At 40.3% G+C, this 21,959-nt stretch overlaps 1 protein-coding gene across 2 annotated transcripts; it reads right to left on the bottom strand.

Moving 5' to 3' along the window:
- Positions 1-198: 198 nt before the first annotated feature.
- Positions 199-21,125, bottom strand: LOC308074468 (cyclin-K-like). 2 transcript variants are annotated; one of them, XM_080413911.1, is made up of 14 exons: positions 20,901-21,125; positions 17,798-18,018; positions 16,299-16,380; positions 15,948-16,079; positions 14,561-14,666; positions 11,700-11,757; positions 10,496-10,665; positions 7,322-7,602; positions 6,542-6,572; positions 6,060-6,131; positions 5,411-5,496; positions 5,000-5,083; positions 3,431-3,538; positions 199-2,442 (listed from the first exon to the last, which is right to left on the bottom strand). In XM_080413911.1, exons 2-14 carry the CDS (start codon positions 18,001-18,003, stop codon positions 2,059-2,061), a joined length of 1,800 nt encoding a protein of 599 aa, XP_080270037.1. In that variant the 5' UTR covers positions 18,004-18,018; positions 20,901-21,125; the 3' UTR covers positions 199-2,058. The 2 variants fall into 2 exon arrangements, with proteins under 2 accessions (XP_080270037.1, XP_080270036.1); XM_080413910.1 differs by having other exon boundaries at positions 3,431-3,541.
- Positions 21,126-21,959: the final 834 nt, after the last annotated feature.

Here is a 21,959-nt window from a genome sequence, read left to right on the forward strand (position 1 = left end):
GGAACGCATCTGTGTCATGTTAGATTTCTTTGGGCTATTCAAAAATAGCAGATCTACAAGCTCATAGCGCGGCACTCTATGAGCTTGTAGATCTGCTATTTTTGTGAAAATATGTGCAAATCTTTGAATATATATATATTTTATTTTGAGATGGGGGTCCGCTGCCAAATACATATAATTTTGGGTGACATGAAAAAGGTTTTAAGAACCACTGATATTATAGCAACATTTTTTTTAAACAAGTGAAAAAATAAAAAACTGTTAGAGATTTAAAAAGGCATTTGTAGAATCCCCAGAACCAAAGATTTTTAGTTACAAATGTTAGCTTTAAAAATATATATATATTCAAAGATTTTCACAAATTTTCACGATTAAAAAAAAATCTAGCAAAAAAATCTATAAGCTTGTATATCTGCTATTTTTGAATAGCCAAAGAAATCGAAAAATGACACATAGATGCGTTCCCGGTCTTAATAGGTTAATGCAGCCGTTCCCAACCTGTGGGCCGGGGCCTACTGGTGGGCCGCGAGGATATAGCAATTGGGCCCCCAAGTAATTGGCAAAACATTTAAGATTTTATTAACAATATAACATTCATGTAAAAAATATGTATGTAATAATGTAAAAAAAATTATATGGTATTATTTTTGTCTTTAAAACCTTGGAAAATGTGTTTCCATTGTGATACTATAACTATGATAACTATAACTATAACGATATCTATACTAACTATCGTTCACCATTGTATAGTTGTGGTATGAATGCTGCCATCCACTTTAAAGAAACATTTTTTTTAAACTATAATTGTATAGCTATCGTCATAGTTATAGTGCTCTGTATGAACTGCCCTTAAGGGAAAAATTGCACTTATCATTGTTACTGGTCTTGCCTGTAAATCAAACCAAAACAAGTAGGAAATGGGCTTGACATTCTAAATGAGCTATAAATAAAAGACCATTTCAAACAAAGTGGTCTCTACTCCAAAACGGCCAGCTTCCCTCTCTGTAGCCGTTGAATGGTTGATATTCCATACATTGCATGTAAACCATAACACAGCTATAGAACACTTGATGCTTTTTCGTGGAGGGATTCATCTCGGCTGCATTGTAATATGTAGCGCTGCGTGTGCACTCACCCAATAACTATGATTGCTGTGACTTGGGGGGTCAGCTGCTATCATCTAGTTTCATATCCATTTGAAAGTAGTGGCAGAAAATGTGTTTAGTACAACACTGTATCTCTCAGGTCTTAAGTGTGATGTCGGGGAAATGAATGACACCTGTTAATTCAGTGGTTGTGTCCCATACTCTCTGAAGGATGTTTTCATACTGTATGTTCTGTTCAGTGATGCCGTCAATGTGGTCTGTGTTATGGAATACATGCAATGCATGGAATATCAGCCATTCTAAGGCTACTCTCTCCTGCAAGCCTTTCTTGCAATTAGCTCGGAGAGCTATCCTTTATGCATACACTGTTGTACGATGTAGAATACATCATGCTGTACATGGAGCAATCAGACAAAAAAGAGAAAAACACACTCTCATTCTCAGCTAGATGGTGCAATCGCACAAAATTTAAATACAAACTCTTTATATTGAAATAAGGAGTACAGCAGTATATTAAAAACAATACAAAAAAAAAACCTGAGCAAAATGTAAAAAAAACTGACGTGTAGAACATTACATTTTCTGTTAAAATGTTGTCTTCTCTAAAATAAAAAATGAAACGGTATAAAAAAATTCAACAGATATCAGGGAAGTGTTCCCGAAAAAAAAAAAAAAAAGTAGCTATAGGGCAGTGGTTGTCCGGGGCCCATAAAAATGCATCCGCGACCCCACAAACGGGGTCCCCGAACCACTGTTTGGGACCCCGGTGCCCTATATAATGTGACTGGTGAAACGTGTTAGGCAGCCCCTCTCCTTACTATGTGTGTGTGTGTGTGTGTGTGTGTGTGTGTGTGTGTGTGTGTGTGTGTGTGTGTGTGTGTGTGTGTGTGTGTGTGTGTGTGTGTGTGTGTGTGTGTGTGTGTGTGTGTGTGTGTGTGTGTGTGTGTCATCATCACCTCATCCAGGAGCCCCCCCGAGGCATGCCACTCATGGGCGGCATGCCGGGAGGCGGCAGCGGAGGATGATGGGGCACCACCACCTGGCCCTGGCCGACCGAGGGGGGCGGCGGCGGGTAGCCGCCCAGGCCGTGGCCGTACTCGGCGGCGTGCGCCATGCTCACTATGTGCGACGGGGGCGGCATGGCGTAGCCGTGGGCGTAGGGAGGCAGCTGGTGGGCGTGGGCGTGGGCATGTGCGTGGGCGTGGGCGTAGACGGACGACGGCGGCAGGGGTGGAGGGTGGTAGGACGACACGGCCGGCGGCACCGGAGGCAAGGGCGGCGGCAGCGCGGCGGGCGGGTAGGCGTGGCCGTGGTAGCCCAGCGGCACCGCGTAGGCCTGGCGGGGTTGTAGGGACGAGATGATTATGACATTATGGGGTATAGGCAGTGGTGGAAAAAGTTCTAAACATTTTTATTTAAGTGAAAGTAGCAATACTGCAATATAGAAATACTCTGTTACAAGTAAAAGTCTGGAATAAAAAATTCACTTGAGTAAAAGAATAAAAGTATTGCCATCAAAGTAAAAGTACTCATTATGCAGAATGTGCCATTTCAAGTTGTCAAATGTATAAAAATCTTTTGAAAATAGCAGATCTACAATAGCAGATCACAATGCGTCACATCGTGACGCATTGTGAGCCTGTAGATCTGCTATTTTCAAATGGCCAAAATGTATATAAGGCTAAAGTGGTTAATGTATGTTTTGTAATAATAATCAAAATCTATAAAGTAACTAGTAACTAAAGTTTTATAATAATTGTAGTGGAGTAAAAGTACAATATTTGCCTCTGAGATGTAGTGGAGTAGAAAATTGTAAATTCTCCAGTAAGTACCTAAAAAGTACCTAAAATTGTACTTAAAGGGGTAGTTCACCCCCCAAATAACTTTTTTTCTATTGATTACTCACCCCATGGAGCCTTGAATTCATGGATATTTTTTAGTTTTTGTCGCATTCCTTCCTTTATTATTTGATTATAATAAATTTAGCCCCATTGATTCCGGAATCAATGGGGACACATTTATTATAATCAAATTATTGGCTTAGGAATGTGACAAAAACAAAAAAATATCTATGAATTCAAGGCTCCAGATGGTCAGTAATCAATAGAAAAAAAGTTATTTTGGGGGTGAACTACCCCTTTAAGTACAGTACCTGAGTAAATGTACTTAGTTACTTTACACCACTGGGTATAGGCAACCGTAAGCACGGGTGCAAACATTGACACAGGGGACGGTAATCACTGAAACACTGGCTTAAGTGTGAGGATTTTTGGTTTGAAATCAAATAATGTATTTTCGGGCGAGGGGGGGGGGGGGGGGCCTACCTGGGGGGGCACGGCGGTCTTCATCATGGACTGCAGGCTCTGGTAGCCCTCGCCCGACATGTAGGAGCTGTCGGTGGGGATGCCCATGATGTAGCTGTTGGTGGCGGCCTGCTGGTGATTGTCCATGGAATAAAATAAAATGCATATCTTCACGACTAGGGCTTGGTGTTGAATTTCGATACTTTCTTGCCATCTAAATCATGGGTTCCCAAACTTTTCAGCCCGCGACCCCAAAATAAGGCGGCCATTGACTCGCGACCCCACCTAAACCTGGAGGTAATTTATGCACATAAACTTGCACATTCGGTGCGCATTTGAAATGTATTAAAATGGTAAAATGTACTATTTGTAATCATTTTAGGTTGTATTTCATCCATTCTGTTGAATTAAAAAAAAAATATATATATATATATATATATTTTTTTTTTTTTATGACCCAAAATAATTTCGTGACCCCACCGTCAGTCTCCCGCGACCCCAAGTGGGGTCGCGACCCCAACTTTGGGAACCCCTGATCTAAATGACAGTATCAATACTACTCGGTAAAGAAACCTAATCACTGCACTTATTTCTATTCATATACAGTATACACACATCGGAAAAAGTAGCGTTCAGGAACAGGTATCGAAATCGACGAATTAAGTCGGTAAAAAAACTAAATTACGATACCAAGCCCTACTCATGACTGAAACATTTTGTATTTTCTGTTTACTAAAGAGCTGGAGACCGCTTTTACTGCACAAACACTATAGCAAAGATCACTATCAGAATATAGCCATTTAACAATTATTTTAACAAAAAATATCACTTACTGCACCTGAATTGAAGTGAAATACCCTGTTAACGATTTAATGGTGTTTCTTGGCATTGAACATTGGAATGTATAATAAGATATTACATTTATGTTCGCCTTTTAGGCTTTGTAGACAAAAGAATGCTTTCATATAAAAAAATTATAATAATAATGATACAAAAATTTGCAGATCGGGGCTTGTAAGATCGTCTCTTTCTTTCTTTTTTTTTCAACACATGCATTTATACAGGCGAATGGGAACGATAACGACAAAAAATTACAATAAGCTCCATGCATAACAGCCATACTGTATAAGACATTCACAGGTGTTGCCAATGATACTAATAAAGGCTCTGTTCCATTCAGGTCAAACAGAGTCAGGGTATTGTGCATGTTGGCTCACTGGAAACACTCTCCTACACCAGTGGGTCTCAAAGTGTGGTCCAGGGACCCTCATGGTTCCTTGAGGGGTTTCCAAATGGCCCCTTACAGGTGTGTAACTGAGAGTGTACAAATGGTTACGGGTCCATTTGGTTCCATTTGTACACTCTCAGAGTTACGGGGGTCCTTGAAATTTGAAAGAGTGAGAACCAATGTGCTACACGAAATGGAACAGAGCCTTCATTAGTATCATTGGTAACACCTGCGTCATTGGTAAGTTAACACCTGTGAAGGAAGTAAGGAAGAGGCCCAATTTCCTTCCAATATGGCTGCTGTGCATAGAGCCTATTGCGATCAGGCGGTTAGGTAATAATTGTGACGGGAGGGGGGCCTACCTGGGGGGGCTGAGGAGGTGGAGGGGGAGGCCGGTGGGGCAACGGAGGGGGCTGGTGCTGGAGAGGCGGAGCCAGGACGGACACCTTGGACAGAGGCGGGAGGAAAGACACAATTAGTTAGTTTAATTCGTGAAGGAGCACTTCACCCATTTTCAACCTTATCTTCATATAATTGGTCCTCACTGATGCTCACTATAAAATGGCAACATTATTCTGTCCGGTCAACTCTGTGTCTCATTGGTGGGCTGTGGACAGTTCAGAAACCTGCCTACCAATGACATAATCGGTAGGTAGATTTGGTCATTTCAGACATTATATATAATTATATATAATATTTATACCAATGTGCCTCAAAATGTGTACTTAAGTACAATACTTGATCAATGTACTCAGTTACTTTGAACCACTGACCTTGGAGGAGGCGTCCGGTGGATTGGGGGAGGGCTCTGGGTCTCCGGGGAGGGGGGCCGGGGGGTAGGAAGGAGGAGCTTTGCGATCTGTAGATAAACAACAGGGAGATGATGCACTGATTTGATTTGTTTTGTGTTTTGCATTTTACATGTGGAATGTGAATCACTGGTTTATTTCAAAACTGGCCTGAAATAAAATCAGGAAACGTGGAGATAGATATCATAGATATTAAACCCCAGCCTCCGTATTGTGGGGAAAGGTTTAGCAGAAAATAGCAGATCGACAAGCTCACAACGCGTCGCAAAGCCGGATGCACCAAGGTGGATTCGAACCCACAACCTCTGCTCTATACTAGTGTATTTTATGTTTTCTGTTCTTGTGGGGATAGCTTTGAAAATAGCAGATCGACAAGCTTACAACGCATCGCAATGCAATGTGCGTAAGCTAGCCGATCTGCTTGTCAATCTGCTATTTTCCACAATATCTACAAGCTCACGTGTCATGATGCAAAGTGTTGTGAGCTTGTAGATCTGCCATTTGTTTACTTTATGGAATCCGTTTTTCATTTGTTGTTTTGTATTGTTTTCCCCAAACCCATTGTTTGGGAACCCCTGTTGTATAGCGTTACAGTGCAGTGGAGAGCACTGACCTGCAGAGGGCAGTGTGACGGGCAGGGGAGGCATGGGAGGCTCTAGTCGGGGGATCTTGGAGCCGACGAGTTCTGGACAAGAGAAAGAAGACAAGACGAGGAGCAGCAAATGAAGACAAATACATAATATATATCAGCCTCCAAATCATATACACTGTTGATAGTCTGTACATATCGTTGCCGTCGGGCAGAAACCTCATAACTCCATATTTTAAGAAGGTCTGAAAAATGATTTTAAAATAAATAAATAATAATACAATTTAATAAATTATCAATTATGTTTTATAATCAATTACATGGATTAGTTCGATTAACCGTTGCACACCTATCTAATAATAACCAAGAAGGGTTGTGGACAATGTCGGGTCTCTGCTCTATATGTAAAGTGTCTTGAGACAACTTGTTGTGATTTGGCACTACAATACAATGTCATTGCATTATTATTATTTTTTTATAATACAAATGTAATTGAATTGGCTTACCAGAGGTCTTGCTGTCTTCTTTGGGAGATGGCTAAAAGGACAGGAAACTGATGTCAGAGTGAGATAGCCAACACATTCACAAATAGCACACACTCAAACGAAACATATTACTTTGACAAGTTACAAATGTTTTGGAGACAGAGCAGTGCCTGTCTTCTCACAGAAAGGCACAGTAAGGCCTACTATAATTATAATGGCCTTGTTGCACAGCGCTTTCAACGGAATTGAATGTTCTTTCTGGATACGGTATATGCAACACATTAGTGTAGGCAAAAACACCGCATTTTGTATCATCTTCATACGTGATAAACATTCAAACAATTACAGCATCTGTGCAGGGCTATAATATCTAAAAACGAAATGGCTTCCACAATATTATAATGCAGTGGTTCTCAAAGTGGGGTCCGGGGACCCCCAGGGGTCCTTGAGGGGGTTCCAGGGGGTCCCAAGCAGAATGAGTTAATATAGCATTAAAATCAGTTTAACCACTGTAACCTGTGTGTGTGTGTGTGTGTGTGTGTGTGTGTGTGTGTGTGTGTGTGTGTGTGTGTGTGTGTGTGTGTGTGTGTGTGTGTGTGTGTGTGCGTGCGTGCGTGCGTGCGTGCGTGCGTGCGTGCGTGCGTGCGTGCGTGCGTGCGTGCGTGCGTGCGTGCGTGCGTGCGTGCGTGCGTGCGTGCGTGCGTGCGTGCGTGCGTGCGTGCGTGCGTGCGTGCGTGCGTGCGTGCGCGCGTGTGTGTGTGTGAGAGTGCGCGAGTGTGTGCGTGAGTGCGTTCCACTCACGTGGGTCCGTTTGAGCGCTGGTCTTGGCGGGCTGGTCTGCGGAGAGGGCTTCTTGGTCAGGGGCGGGGCAGGGGGAGGGGCCACGACGGTGGGGGCGGGAGCGGGGGGTGCGGGGGTCTGAACCTGGGCCTGGGCGGGTTGCTGCTGCTGCTGCTGGGCAGCGGGGGGCGTGGCCGACGGAGGTTTGTCCCCGCCGAGCCCGCCCGCCGTTAGTGCGCCGGCGCCCTGCGGCATCTGCTGCTTGCCCTGGGAGTACAGGTCAAGGATCTGGTGGCAGATGTCTGCGGGAAGTGGGAGCAGAGTAGGGGTAGCGGTTAATCAAACTGATCAATTTAATTGATTATAACAATTATTAACAACTTAAATGTGTTGTTGAGTGTCTCAGGGCTCTATACAGTTTTCGTTCTACATTAATCCACAATGCTCACAACGCGTCGAAGTGCGACGCGTTGTGAGTGTTGTGAGAAAAAAATACGCTATTTTCTGCGAAAGTGGTTCAATAAAATAATAAAATAAAATAGCAAAATTATATATATATAAAAAGACTCACTTTGATTCATGGAAACACACTTCTCAATTATTCAATTAATCAAGAGTAATCGATAGAATAATCCCAAAGAAAATAATCAGCAATTGCAGGCCTAGATTTTATTTCCTGCGATTTGATAAATTCTAATTCTAAAACAATTCACCAAGGTGCGTAGTTCAATAGAATGATCAGGATAGCGCTAGAAAAGTCACAAGGTCCCAAAATAAATAAAACAAAATTAAAGTATTTAACTGACACAACAATGTGATATTCTATTAATACCTTAATAATATCATTCAAGCAACAAAAACAATCATCAAATGTCAAATGTACAAGAAATAAATAATTAAACAGAACATCAGATTAAAACACATCGATACCAGCCACACAAACAGGGTCCAACAATCCAGTCCAACATGGAGCCCCTTTGCTCTATTCTAACTCGCCCGTCAACCAATTATTCAACAGATCTTTTAAAGCTGTTCAAAGACTTTAAGAAATGCAATTTCATTTGAGAGACGAGCCTCTGAAAACAACAGGCCCAGGAGGAGAACGAGTGGATTGGACACACAACTCCAAATGAACAACATGGACCACAACGACACATACGGCTGCTGAAGAGATTGAGTCATGATGCAAATGATCCACATTTAAAGCACATATCTGTGGTGCTACATTGTTTTTTTCCGAGACTAAAAACAACAACGACGTCACCACCAGCTCCACATCCTCTTGCTTCACAGAGCAAGAGTCCCCCCTCCCTGCTGAAGAAGAAAATAGCTGATCTACACCCACACATGCCAAACACCCTTCCCCCTCACTAGGGCTGGGCAATTAACCGAACATATATTGAATCTGACATTTAGAGCCAACAACCCACTTAATCTTCCTCATTCCGCATGTTAATTGATTAATTGAGAAGCAGGGTTTTTTGTGATATATATTATTTTCTATTTCTTATATATCAACAAATCGACACGGGAAAACTTTTTTTTTTTTAATAATCAAATAAATCGATTAGTCTGATTAACCACTTAACCATTTGTATTATACAGTAATTAGGTTAAGTGTAGTGGTGGCGTGAAAAACTGTTAAATAACCGATCTGAGCCATTAGGCCAACTATTTTCTGCATTTTTTTATAATCGTTCATTAATCATAACCAAGGCAAAAGCTTGAAATAATCATGATATTGATTTGAAGACATATCGCCCAGCCCTAACCCTAGGGTTGTCAACTAGCGGATATTCAAGGGATGCTCAGAAAAAGACAAGATCTCACTGTATGCACAGTTTATGTATACTATATATTTACTACTTGAACCCCAGCATCCATTTTCTGCATTCTAGAAACATTAGCCCAAAATAGCACATCTAGATCGGCGATTTGGTGTAGACAGAAAAAAGTACAGAGACAACTCAGGTCGAGTTTACTAAGTCTAGAGGTGGTTAACAGCCTGAGTTATAGTATGCAGTATGTATATGAGCTGTTTGAACTTGTAAGATGTGTGCAGTGGTGGAAGAAGTACTCAAATGTTTTACTTAAGTAAAAGTATCAATACTGCATTATAGAAATACTTTGTTACAAGTAAAAGACCAGAATTAAAAATGTACTTGAGTAAAAGTACAAAAGTATTGGCATCAAAATGTACTTAAAGTACCAAAAGTAAAAGTACTAAAATATTTGAAAATAGCAGATCTACAAGATTGTAGATCGGCTATTTTCAAATAGTGGTTAATGTATGTTTCATAATATCATAATTTATATCTTAACTCTTTCAGTTTCAAGAGTATTTTCATAAAGTACTACCCCAGTGCCAGCAATTTGCGTTTTATTTTATTTTTTAATTTTGTAATTTTTCATTCAAATAAATGATCTGATTGGGTTTTTAAACCCATAATACAGTTCTACCAGTAGAGAGCAACAAATCGACACATTGATGACCTCGCTGGCTCACTCGCCCCCTCCCAAACAGGCTCACGTCACATCCGGTCATAACCGGATGTTGACATTTTTGACAATTGTTGATCGGGCTAAATTACGATGTGATACACGACTACGATGACTGATCGTCACCCAGACCAAAGAGAGTAGACGTGGACCTCTCCGTTTGTTTTTTATACCGTGTGAAAAAACGTGACTTTCCCTATTCTGGCCAAAAATGATCGCGGGAAAAAAATTTGAACCGGAAACGGAATCTGCGTCATGAAACCGGAACCCAATGAGTCTGGAAGCGAAAGTGATCATGAAAAATAAACAGTATAGCGCGACCACAGTCAAAAGTAAAAATTTGGGATTTCTCGTGCTGGCACGGAGGGTACTCGGGAAAACTCGGGATATCTCGGGGCGTGGCACTGAGAGAGTTAAAAGTAACTAGTAACTTAAGTTTTCAAATAAATGTAGTGGAGTAAAAGCACAATATTTGCCTCTGAGATGTAGTGGAGTAGATGTAAAAGCATTAGAAATTGGAAATACTCAAGTAAAGTACAAATACCTCAAAATTGTACTTAAGTACAGTTCTTAAGTAAATGTACTTAGTTACTTTCCACCACTGCAGTTCAATCAGGGACACATGTCTTTTAGTTTCCAAACAAGGGACGATTCCTTATTTCCAGGGGACGGTTGGCAACCCTACCTAGCCCTTACCTTCCAGCACCTCCACGGGCACATCCTGGACGAACTGCTCCCACCAGCGGCGGGACGACTGCTTGGCCGTCCACTCCTGGATGTCAAACTTGCAAAGGCGCCCGGCCAGGTACATGACGGCCACCGCGATGATCTCTGGCTCCCACTGCAGGGACAGCATGGTGCACAGGCTGCACGCGGGATGCATGGAGGATTAATACAGTTAACTAAACCCAGTGGTGTAAAGTAACTAAGTATTTCCAATTTGCAGTACTTTTACTTCTACTCCACTACATCTCAGAGGCAAATATTGTACTTTTACTCCATTGCAATTATTTGAAAGCTTTAGTTACTAGTTACTTTGTAGATTTAGATTATTATTACAAAACATACATTACCCATTTCAGCCCTAAATACAGTTCAGTCATTTGAAAATAGCAGATCTACAAGCTCATAATGTGTTGCACCGCGACGCATTGTGAGCTTTGATACCAATACTTTTGTACTTTTACTCAAGTAAATTCAGAATTTCTGACTTTTACTTATATGTCTACATTGCAGTATTGATACTTTTACTTAAGTAAAACATTTGAGTACTTTTACCACCACTGACTACACCCAACGAAAACTACTATTGAGTGTTAATTATGAACTTTTTGATTTCGTTTTTAGTCATAGTCTTTTGAATAAAGTTGCATTTAGTTTTAGTATACCGGTATTTTAGTCATCTGAAATGTTGTACTTTTAGGATAATTTCGACTAAATCTACAGTTGATTATTGGACTAGATGAATTTCGGCAGGCCTTGATGGCATCGTAATGCCTGATTTACATTTAGCTGTCTACAAGCTGTCACCGACACGTTGTGAGCTTGTAGATCAGCTAATTTTGCAGTGTGACACCCACGCACAACCAAGCATTGTCTTAGTTTTACTGGATCTCTTCTCCACAAACACTTTTGCCTAGTTTTTATTTGTTGACAAAATTGTCAATATATTTAGTCATAGTTGTATGTAGTTTTCATCAGTGAATAAAGGTTGTCGACGAACATTTTTCATCACAGTTTAGGAAATTAACACCGTTATTGACAAAACATTTTAGATAATCATAAAAATGTCCTTCGTTTAATCAATGCCAGAACTCTCCAAAGATGGCAAAAATAGCTGGTCTATAAGCTCACTACGTGTTGCATTGCATTGCGGCGAGCTTGTAAAGAATGGACTCACCTGTCATTCACGAAGGTCCACGCCATCTGGACAAGCTTCTGCACCTTGTTCTTGTCACCTGAAATGGACACAATTTACAATTTAGGCATTTAGCAGACACTCTTTATTCCAGAGAGATTTACAGTAAGCAAGGTAAACACATACATCAAATGCATAGAGACAGTATAGTGCCTCTAATCTAGGACCATAGATAAACCAAGAACCTACTGTAGCATCAGTCTAAACAGTATAGTATTTTCTTTTTTAATCCGTACATTTAAACTATACAAACTATAGGTTGCCAGGTCGACAAATGGACCTGGCATCTGTCTAAATAACATGCTCTAAATTGCAACCACCAACAACTGGTTTCTTTAAGAGGCACCATTTATGGAGTGCATGTTTGTCATAGAAATCTATACCTATGATGACACACACACACACACACACACACACACACACACACACACACACACACACACACACACACACACACACACACACACACACACACACACACACACACACACACACACACACACACACACACACACACACAGTGGTGGGGTAGTGGAGGCCAGGATATGAAGGTACATGCCATATACCCACTTCCTTTCCAGTGGGTATTGCATACACTCACTAACAGAGTACGCGGCAACCAGCTTTAGTGTTGTTGTCACAAATATTACATTGATTCTGAATTATCTTAAACTGTTTGAATACTCATTTGCCACACTAGCGAGACCAGCCATGCATTCACATATCAACTCTTTCTAACTCTTTTATAGTCTTATTTCTTGTCTCTGTGCGGAAAAGTCACAGCTATACACAACTATAGGCTTGACTAAAACTATGTATTGACAATTATTTGTCGACCAGACAAAATTTTAGGGAGGGAGAAAGGATCCAGTAGGTGCCGCGCTACGAACTTGTATTATCTGCTATTTTTGAATAGCCAAAGTATAAAATAATGGTTATAGCTCAAATCTCAAATGACACATAATATGTGTTCCCGGATTAAATGGGTTAAGTACTGTAGTTGTAGGCATACTGTCAATGTCCTGAAGCAGTCCAAAGAGAAGGTTTGGATAACAGTGGCTGATGGATTCAAATCATAGAGGTGACGTCTGCAAGGTAGAAACTAGCCATACAAACATGTTTCCTATTATTTGTGCACTCGTAAACATAAGTAAAATGTATGTGCGTCATTAAAATAGCGTCCCACCAGTTAAAAAATCCCCACTACAATGCTGCTACTGTACACTTATTGCCAGGACTCAGTACAATATTGGACTATAAATGAACATTGACGGTGGTATTGACACTTTTCAGTAAAACATTTGAGCACTTCTTCCATCTCTGCACACTGCACATGAAACTCCGGCTGGCAGCAGTCACACCATGCCACAGACATGCCCTGTTAGTGCGTTGTACTTTTATTTCCTGTGTTGCAGGGTGCCTTTCCTGTGTAGTGTGATGTTTGGTGCCTATGTGGTATTTTTGTGTTAGCACCTCGGTATGTGACAAACGACATTTGGTTCAGCTGTGTATCTGTATGTTGTTCCCTCACGGCATCGGGCCACCTTGAAATAGTTTGGCAAAATTAAGATTATAGCCACCTCTCTCCACATACCACCCCCCCCCCCCCACACACACACACACACACAGGCCACTTTATCAGGTACACTTGTCCACTTGTCCAACTGTTAACACACATTTCGAAGCAGCCAATCACATGGTAGCAACTCAATGCATTTAGGAAGGTGATTAAAGTGACTTTGAACGTGGCATGATTGGTGATGATAAACGGGGTGGTCTGAGTATTACAGAAACCTAGAGTTTACAGAGAATCCTATTATGGAAAAACTGAATGTTACTCCACTCAGGGTGAAGCGTGAAGAATAATTGAGTATTAACAAAAAAAACACACCCTGTGTGAAGTGGGCGGTGTCTTGCTAGCTAATCACAATACTGAATGGAGTCAACCAATCATGTACAAAAGATAAATACATTTATTGAAACACTCTTTATGATGGACGAAACCATAACTTGAAAAAAACAAATTTATGGTTTTTTTTCAAGTTATGGTTTCTTATATAGGGCTATGCACATGTGTCATGTGACACTGGCCAATCACAGGCCTGAATAGATTGTGATTGGCCAATCACGGTGCAGGATAATTGTACAAATTTCCAAACCTCACTTATAGGGGCGGTTTCACAGCGCAGGATATTTGTACATTTTTCCAAACCTCACTTATAGGGGCGGTTTCACCGCCCAAAAAACAGCAGCCCGAGGACAAATCTCAAACCCTTCTTATAGGTGTCTATTCCTTGAATGGTCACATTCTATGTACAGGCATGTTACACTTCTAAACCACATCAATGGTGTTGCTGAACTAGCCTTCCAGACGAATCTGCCATTGCAAAAAGAAATTGCCCTCGGCAGATTAGGCCTGGCCCCTCTCAATAGAGATTGTATTTCTCTCCCTCCGAAGTTGTGAGGGACCAATCATGGCCCTGTATGCAAATATGGGGCGGGTTTATCACCAGAGGCATTTGTTTACCGTAATTTGCCCCTCTGAAATGTAGGTTCCACACAGAGATTCCAGACTAATATCTATGCAGTGGCATTAGTCTGGCCATGCCAGGCTATTGCTGAACCAGCCAAAAAAAGATAATAGTAAAGTTGAAAATAGTCCTTGGAACAGATGTTGACTAGACCAGTAGTTCTCAAACTTTTTCATGTCAAGTACCCCCAAATTGATATATATTTGATAAAGATGTTGTGCCAGGGACCCCCAGGAGAGAAGATGCGTGTGTGTGTGTGTGTGTGTGTGTGTGTGTGTGTGTGTGTGTGTGTGTGTGTGTGTGTGTTCGTGCCTTTGAGCTGCTTGGCGTAGCGCAGCAGGAACTGGTAGGGGTGGTCCACTTGCAGGTCAAACTTGATGGTCTGCAACAGGATTCTCTCCAGCACCATGACCTCCTCCTGCGCACACGCACACGCACACGCACACGCACACGCACACGCACACGCACACGCACGCACACGCACACACACACACACACACACATTACACTTACTGTTCGTAATGTCACACAGCTGTACACAACTAGGCTTGTCATGATCATGAAATTTTACTTCACGATACATTTTTGGAACATATAAATATAATTGGCTTTTAGGATTTTTAAACAAAAATATATGGCAGATATGACAAACATAATAATACAAATAACATAATACAAAGAAATGGCTGACAATGACCGGTACCAATGATCAAAATAATGAATGTGCTATGGCCAAAATGGTTTGTTTTTTAAATATTGGAAATAGCTGCTCTGTTATATGCTATTTCGGCAACTTTTGAAGATGTTTGAAGATTTTAGAACAACAGATTTCAACAGATTAATTTATTTACAGACGATTCTGACGATTACACAAAAAATAATTACGATCAGGCGATTAAGAAATAATAGTGAGAGGCCTATAATACACAACACACTAATGGCCATAAGTAAAAGACCCAGAGTGGGAATTTTCAATCATGTTAAAAGACATAGGTGCCGATCCCGCGGGTGCCCGGGAGCTCGAGCACCCACGGGAGACAGACGAGCACCCACTGGTAATGCGCCGGTCGGACGGTTAAAATACTTTGTAACGTGTGCACATTGATCAGGATGCATGATACCCGGTCTGATACCGCACGTAATTCTGAACGGATTCCTGTCATTCAAACTCTCTCTCTGTAATCAGCAACGTCTGATTATCAATTCCTTATTATTATTGATTATTAAATACGAGAGAGAGAGGTTATTGCCTGTCCAAAAAGGTTTCATCTCACAGTAAACACTCTAGCCTACTCATTAAGGGGTTAAAACTTGGTGTGTGCGTCGTGCTGCTGTTTGTGGTGCTGGGTAGCACAGATATGTGAACAATCTGTGTACCAGTATTGCTCCAAATGAAGCCATTTGGGGATTACTACAGAATGACGTCACTGAGCCGTGGTGATAAGCGGTAAGGTGGTTCACCCCACCGCAACCAGAGGGAGGCGAGGTCGCCCCTCAAAGGAGTATGATGGTGTCTCATCAATAAGGAACTTTTAGGTGGAAAAGTGATAGGAAGAAATGATGGGTGGGTGGATGGATGGCTAAAACTAGGACCACGTTGTGCACTTTTAGTATTGCTGGGGGGGAGTTGAGCACCCACCGGCAAAAACATAAATCGGCAATGTTTGAGTCTCTAGAGTACTATAGACCTTCAACAAACCTTTGGATCGTCTCCAAACTGGGCAAACTGGACGTCGTTGAGCAGGCTGCGGGCCGTCTTAATGATGTCTTTACACTTCTTGGGGGTCTCCTCGACTTTACCTGCGAGGAAGAGGCAGCATCCCCCCGTCACCTACACACACACACACACACACACACACACACACACACACACACACACACACACACACACACACACACTGTTAAAGACACCTACACATTCAAACTGTTATTAAACACCTGCAAATACATACAAACTGTTTTGACACTGTGACCTATTATTGCATCCATCTATAACTCTATTCATATATGATATATACATATATATATATATATTCATGTGTATACTTACATATCTAGGGAACTGTTTGAAGGAGTGGAACATGTAGAATCGGTGGAAGTAAATGATGCCGGTAGCCAGCGTGTCATAGTGTCTAAACCACAGCAGTTAAGGTTTCATATTGTATAGTAACATAATGCTTTCCTGTCTAAACCATTTTGCAATGTCCTCCTTAGCAGAACCTGAGCTTTTGGCGTCTAATGCACTTCTCTGTTCATCCTAAGGCTTGTCACAATTACCATTATTTGAGATCATCGCAATAATTTTTGCATAACCATCAGAATAATTTCCATTCATCTGCATCAATTAATATCGAAGAGCAGTTTTTTATATCTGTGGAACTTTTTATATATATATATATATATATATATATATATATATATATATATATATATATATATATATATACTGACTGCTGCCAGGAGCTCATAAACATTCTTTCAAAATTACAGTGTACAGACAACTGACAAGTTCTCCAGCCTGCCAAACCTGCTGCTTGGTATGACATTCAGGAGACATCGGCTACGAAAATTATTCCATTTCCACCTACGTTGTTTAGTAAACGTTGGCCAGCACTTATTAACAACAACGAAAGTCATTATATCCATTTATGTGCCATGGAAAATGTTACGTATGCTTGATGTACTCATAGTTGCCCCTAAAAGTGTAGTTTAATAATCCCTCGGGATTTCAGTGGTGGAAGAAGTGTTAATTTTGTCCAATAAAACAATGACAATTTTTTTTCGTCAACTACCTTTTTTCACTGACGAAAACTAAATAAGAACTAAGCTATGATGATTAAATGTACTGACAATTTTGTCAACAAATAAAAACTAGAATGGGGTCTAGTAGAGAAGAGATCCAGTAGAACTAAGACAAGTCATTTTATGCTTGGCTGCGAACAGGTGTCGTGCTCCGGAAATAGGCGAATTACGATGCCTGATTTACCTAAATACATTTTTGCAGACTAAATCAACTGTAGATTTAGTTGACTAAAATCTTATGATATTTAGTCAACTAAAATATTTCAGATGACTAAAATATGACTAAAAACTAAAAGGAATTGAATTCAAAAGACTATGGCTAAAACTGCATAAAACTTTGCTGTCAAAATTAACACAGGGTGGAAGCAGTATGCAGATTAATATTATATGTTTTGGTTCTCAAAGTGGGGTCCGGGGACCCCCAGGGGTTCTTGGGGAGGTTCCCTGCAAAATTAGTTAATATAGCATCACAATCATTTTAACCACTTTATCCATATTTTATATTTTGGCTATTCAAAAATAGCAGATATACAAGCTCACACTCGTGCCGCGCTGCGAGTTTGTACATCTGCTATTTTTGAAATGTTTAGAAAAATATCGAAATTTGTTTTAACATCTTCTCTTCTGGGGGTCCCTGGCACAAAACCTTTTCAGATGGGGGGGGTCCACAGCCAAATAATACATATCAATTTGTGGGTCCTTGGCACGGATAAAGGTTTAGAGAACCACTGGTGTAGTATAGGATACAGTCCCAGGCGGGTGCCCACGTCGAAGATGAAGCGGGCCCCTTCCCTCCGGTAGCGGGCCTCGGTGGCGGGGTCCAGGCCCTCGGACTGGGACGGGGTGTGCGCCAGGTCTTTCTTGTCCCAGTACCAGCATGGCTTGATGTGGTCCACGGCTGCGGCCGCGCCGGCCCCCGGAAAAAACACAGAGTTCTCCCTGAAGTCTCTCATCTAATACCTGCAAGTCTGTCCACCACAACACACACAAAAGAGTCAGAATCCAGAATCGTCTTTATCGTTCACATCACAGGTTTATACAGGTGTAAAACAGTGGGTGATATTTGTTTTTGTGCAAGCTCCATCGTTTTTGATTGTTTCCAAAAAGAGAAAGAAAAGGCAAGGTTAGGGCAAGGGAAGGAAAAAACAGAAGGAATCAAAAAAGAGACGACAAGGTATCTACATATTTACATATAGCAGTGATGTAAAGTAACTACACAAAGTACATTTACTCAAGTGCTGTACTAATTTTGAGGTATTTTTTACTTTACTTGAGTATTTCCAATTTTCAGTACTTTTACTTCTACTCCACTACATCTCAGAGGCAATTTTTTTACTTTTACTCCACTACAATTATTTGAAAACTTTAGTTACTAATTACTTTGCAGATATAAATGATTATATTATAAAACATACATTAACCACTTCAGTCCTATTTTATACACAGGCTATTTGAAAATAGCCGATCTACAAGCTCACAACGCAACATGTTAGTACTTTTACTTTTGATACTTTAAGTATATTTTGATGCCAATACTTTTGTACTTTTACTCAAGTAACATTTTGAACACGGGCCTTTCACTTGTAACAGCGTATTTTTATATTGTGGTATTGTTATTTTACTTAAGTAAAATACGTGAGTACTTCTTCCACCACTGACACATAGCATATCTATCCAAACATTATGTACACAGGGTTTAGAAATAAGGCGTGTGAGCATAGCAGCTGGTATATACTGTTCATGACATTAGTGCAAGAAGAGTATCAGTGCGTTGTGCATGAGATTAAGGTGCAGAGTAAGTGTCAAGTTCAACCACATAGATCACACGGGTCACTTTACTGGTATAGGTCCATGAGGAAAGCAAAAGTCCAAGGCCAACAAAAGTGTCAACTGTCAGCAAACAGAGCCACTTAAGGCAGTGATTCTCAACCTGTGGGTCGGGACCCCCCCTCATGGTTTTTGGGGTGTCCCCAGATGACAGTTAAGTGACAATAAAAAATAAAATAAAACATTAATAAAAGAAAAAAGACCATTACTGCATCAAAAGGAAGCAACAAACTACACTATAAAAACTGTTCAAACATCGCCCAAATTGTCAAACAATATAAGAAAGAGGCCAAAATTTTGAAAATAGCCGCTATTTTCACAATATGTAACGGTGGAACATAGTCAAATTAAATGTTATGCCTCAACTCCTACAATTCCAAGTGCTTATCAGGGTGGGGGAGTCCACAGTTCAAATATGATTATTTTGGGGGGTCACAGCCTGAAAAGGTTGAGAACCACTGAGCACTTCACCCATTTTCACTGTATCTTCTTTATATTATATATTATATATTTGGACCTCACTGATGCTCATTATAAGATGGTACAATCTTTGTCTGCTGACTGTGTCTCAGTCAGCAGAGGGCTGTGGATAGCTCTTTTTTTTATAATGCAAGAGCAATGGCTTCTATTTCATGCTAACTTTCCAGGATGAGAAAGACTGTAGTTTCTATTAGCTTGGATTCCCCATCGTTGATGTTATTACGTTATTATTATTACATTATCATTACGTACGGATAATCTTTCAGTTGCATGTCAAATGCATGCTGTTACAGTAGCATAAACTGACCATGTTATGGCATGGAACAAACACTAATCTAATATATTTAGATGTATCTATGTTTCTTTGTTTATACCATCAATTAGATTAGAGTGTTTTTTGGCAGAATTTACGAAGTGGTCTGTAGTAATGTCAAGTAGACATGATGTGAACATGCTTGAACATTTGACATTTAAGGCCTAACATTTCTACAACTACTACACGTTTCTACAAAACCTGTGGTTAACCAGCCATTATGAGCATAAACAAGAAGTTGAAGGGTAATATTTAGGGCTGACAATGATGTACCGTGCATGTTCAAACCATGTAGTCTATAATGTATAGACACACAGAGACCATATATATATATATATATATATATATATATATATATATATATATATATAATAGATATATAGATATCATGGGATATAGTGAGTACAGGAGTATATGTAGACATTCAGATATCATAGGATTTATATTTGTAATTGTTTATATGGATTATGAATGTTAAATAAGAAGGGGGTAGGAGTAAATACGTCTTTACTTCTTCCTACTCCTTTTTGAACATGTTGGGGATGATCAATGATCGAATCTTTTTATTCTATTTTTTTGTTTTGTTTACTTGTTTTGCAGCCTCAATTATACTGGTATATAATAATTATACTGGTATATAATACTGGTATATAATAATTATACTGGTATATGATAACTATACTGGTTTATGACAATTATACTGGTATATAATAATTATGCTGGTATGATAACTATACTGGTACACGATAATTATACTGGCATATAACAATTATACTGGTATATGATAATTATACTGCTATATAATAATTATACTGGTATATAATACTGGTATTTACACGCACGCACGCACGCACACCCCCCCCGCCACACACACACACACACACACACACACACACACACACACACACACACACACACACACACACACACACACACACACACACACACACACACCCCATACACACACACAACACACACACACACACACACACACACACACACACACACACACACACACACACACACACACACACACACACACACACACACACACACCATACACACACACACACACACACACCCCATACATACATACACACACACACACGCACGCACGCACGCACGCACGCACACACACACACACACACACACACACACACACACACACACACACACACACACACACACACACACACACACACACACACACACACACACACACATACATACCGAATATTGGTTCATAAAGACTGGACGCACATCAATGGTGTGGTGGTCGGTGGTCCTTGATTAACTGCAGCTGCTATTCCTCTATAATAACTGCTATATTATTGCACATGGCATGCATTACATATACCGGTGTTTTTACTACCTCCAAACTATTAGAAAAAATGACACTAATTATGATAATAATAACGCACACTAACAGTCTACAGTAAAAAGAAGAATAAAGGAAAGAAGCGAGAGAAAGAAAGGAACGTGTTTTGGGGGTTTTCTTCTTGCTTCTTGATAGGCGTGTTTTACAGCCAGTGTTGCCAGATTCTGTGAAAGAAATAAGCAACCAGGTCTATGAAAACCAGCCCTAAAGAAGCGCCCCTTCGCCCTTTTAACATAATACATTGGCTATTTGAAAATAGCAGATCTACAAGCTCACAACCAGCTTGTAGATCTGCTTTTTTCAAAAAAAAGATCTTGAAGAAAATTTGAAAATAATAATAATAATAATGATATTTGTACCTGGCATAAAATATTTTCATATGGGGGTCCTCAGACAATATATATATATTTTGGGGTCCTTGACTTGAACACTTGGAAACAAGCCCAAATAAACAACTACACTTTAGAAACAAGCCCAAATAAACAACTACACTTTAGATACAAGCCCAAATAAACTACATTTTAAAAACAAGCCCAAATAAACAACTACACTTTAGAAACAAGCCCAAATAAACAACTAAACTTTAGAAACAAGTCCAAATAAACAATTACACTTTAGAAACAAGCCCAAAAAAACGCAACCCGCAACTACCAATATTTACAAGATAAGAAACTTCACAGAGAGATAAGACCAAAATCGCTTAAATAAGCAGACATGGCAACACTGCTGCTCTTGCGAGACAAAAAAATAAATAAGCCACACCCCCTATTTGCTGTGATTGGCTGAGAGACGAGGTGGAGGAAGCGCTCGTTTTGTGTCACGCGATGTGTTTTTTTTAAAGAGTGCAAAATGCGGGGCTCTGCCATTGGGCTCTGCGTGACGGTGACACAAAACGAACAACTCCTTGTAGA

Source organism: Gymnoscopelus braueri (genome assembly GCF_963280865.1).
Source record: "Gymnoscopelus braueri genome assembly, chromosome: 19".
Lineage (NCBI taxonomy): Eukaryota > Metazoa > Chordata > Actinopteri > Myctophiformes > Myctophidae > Gymnoscopelus > Gymnoscopelus braueri.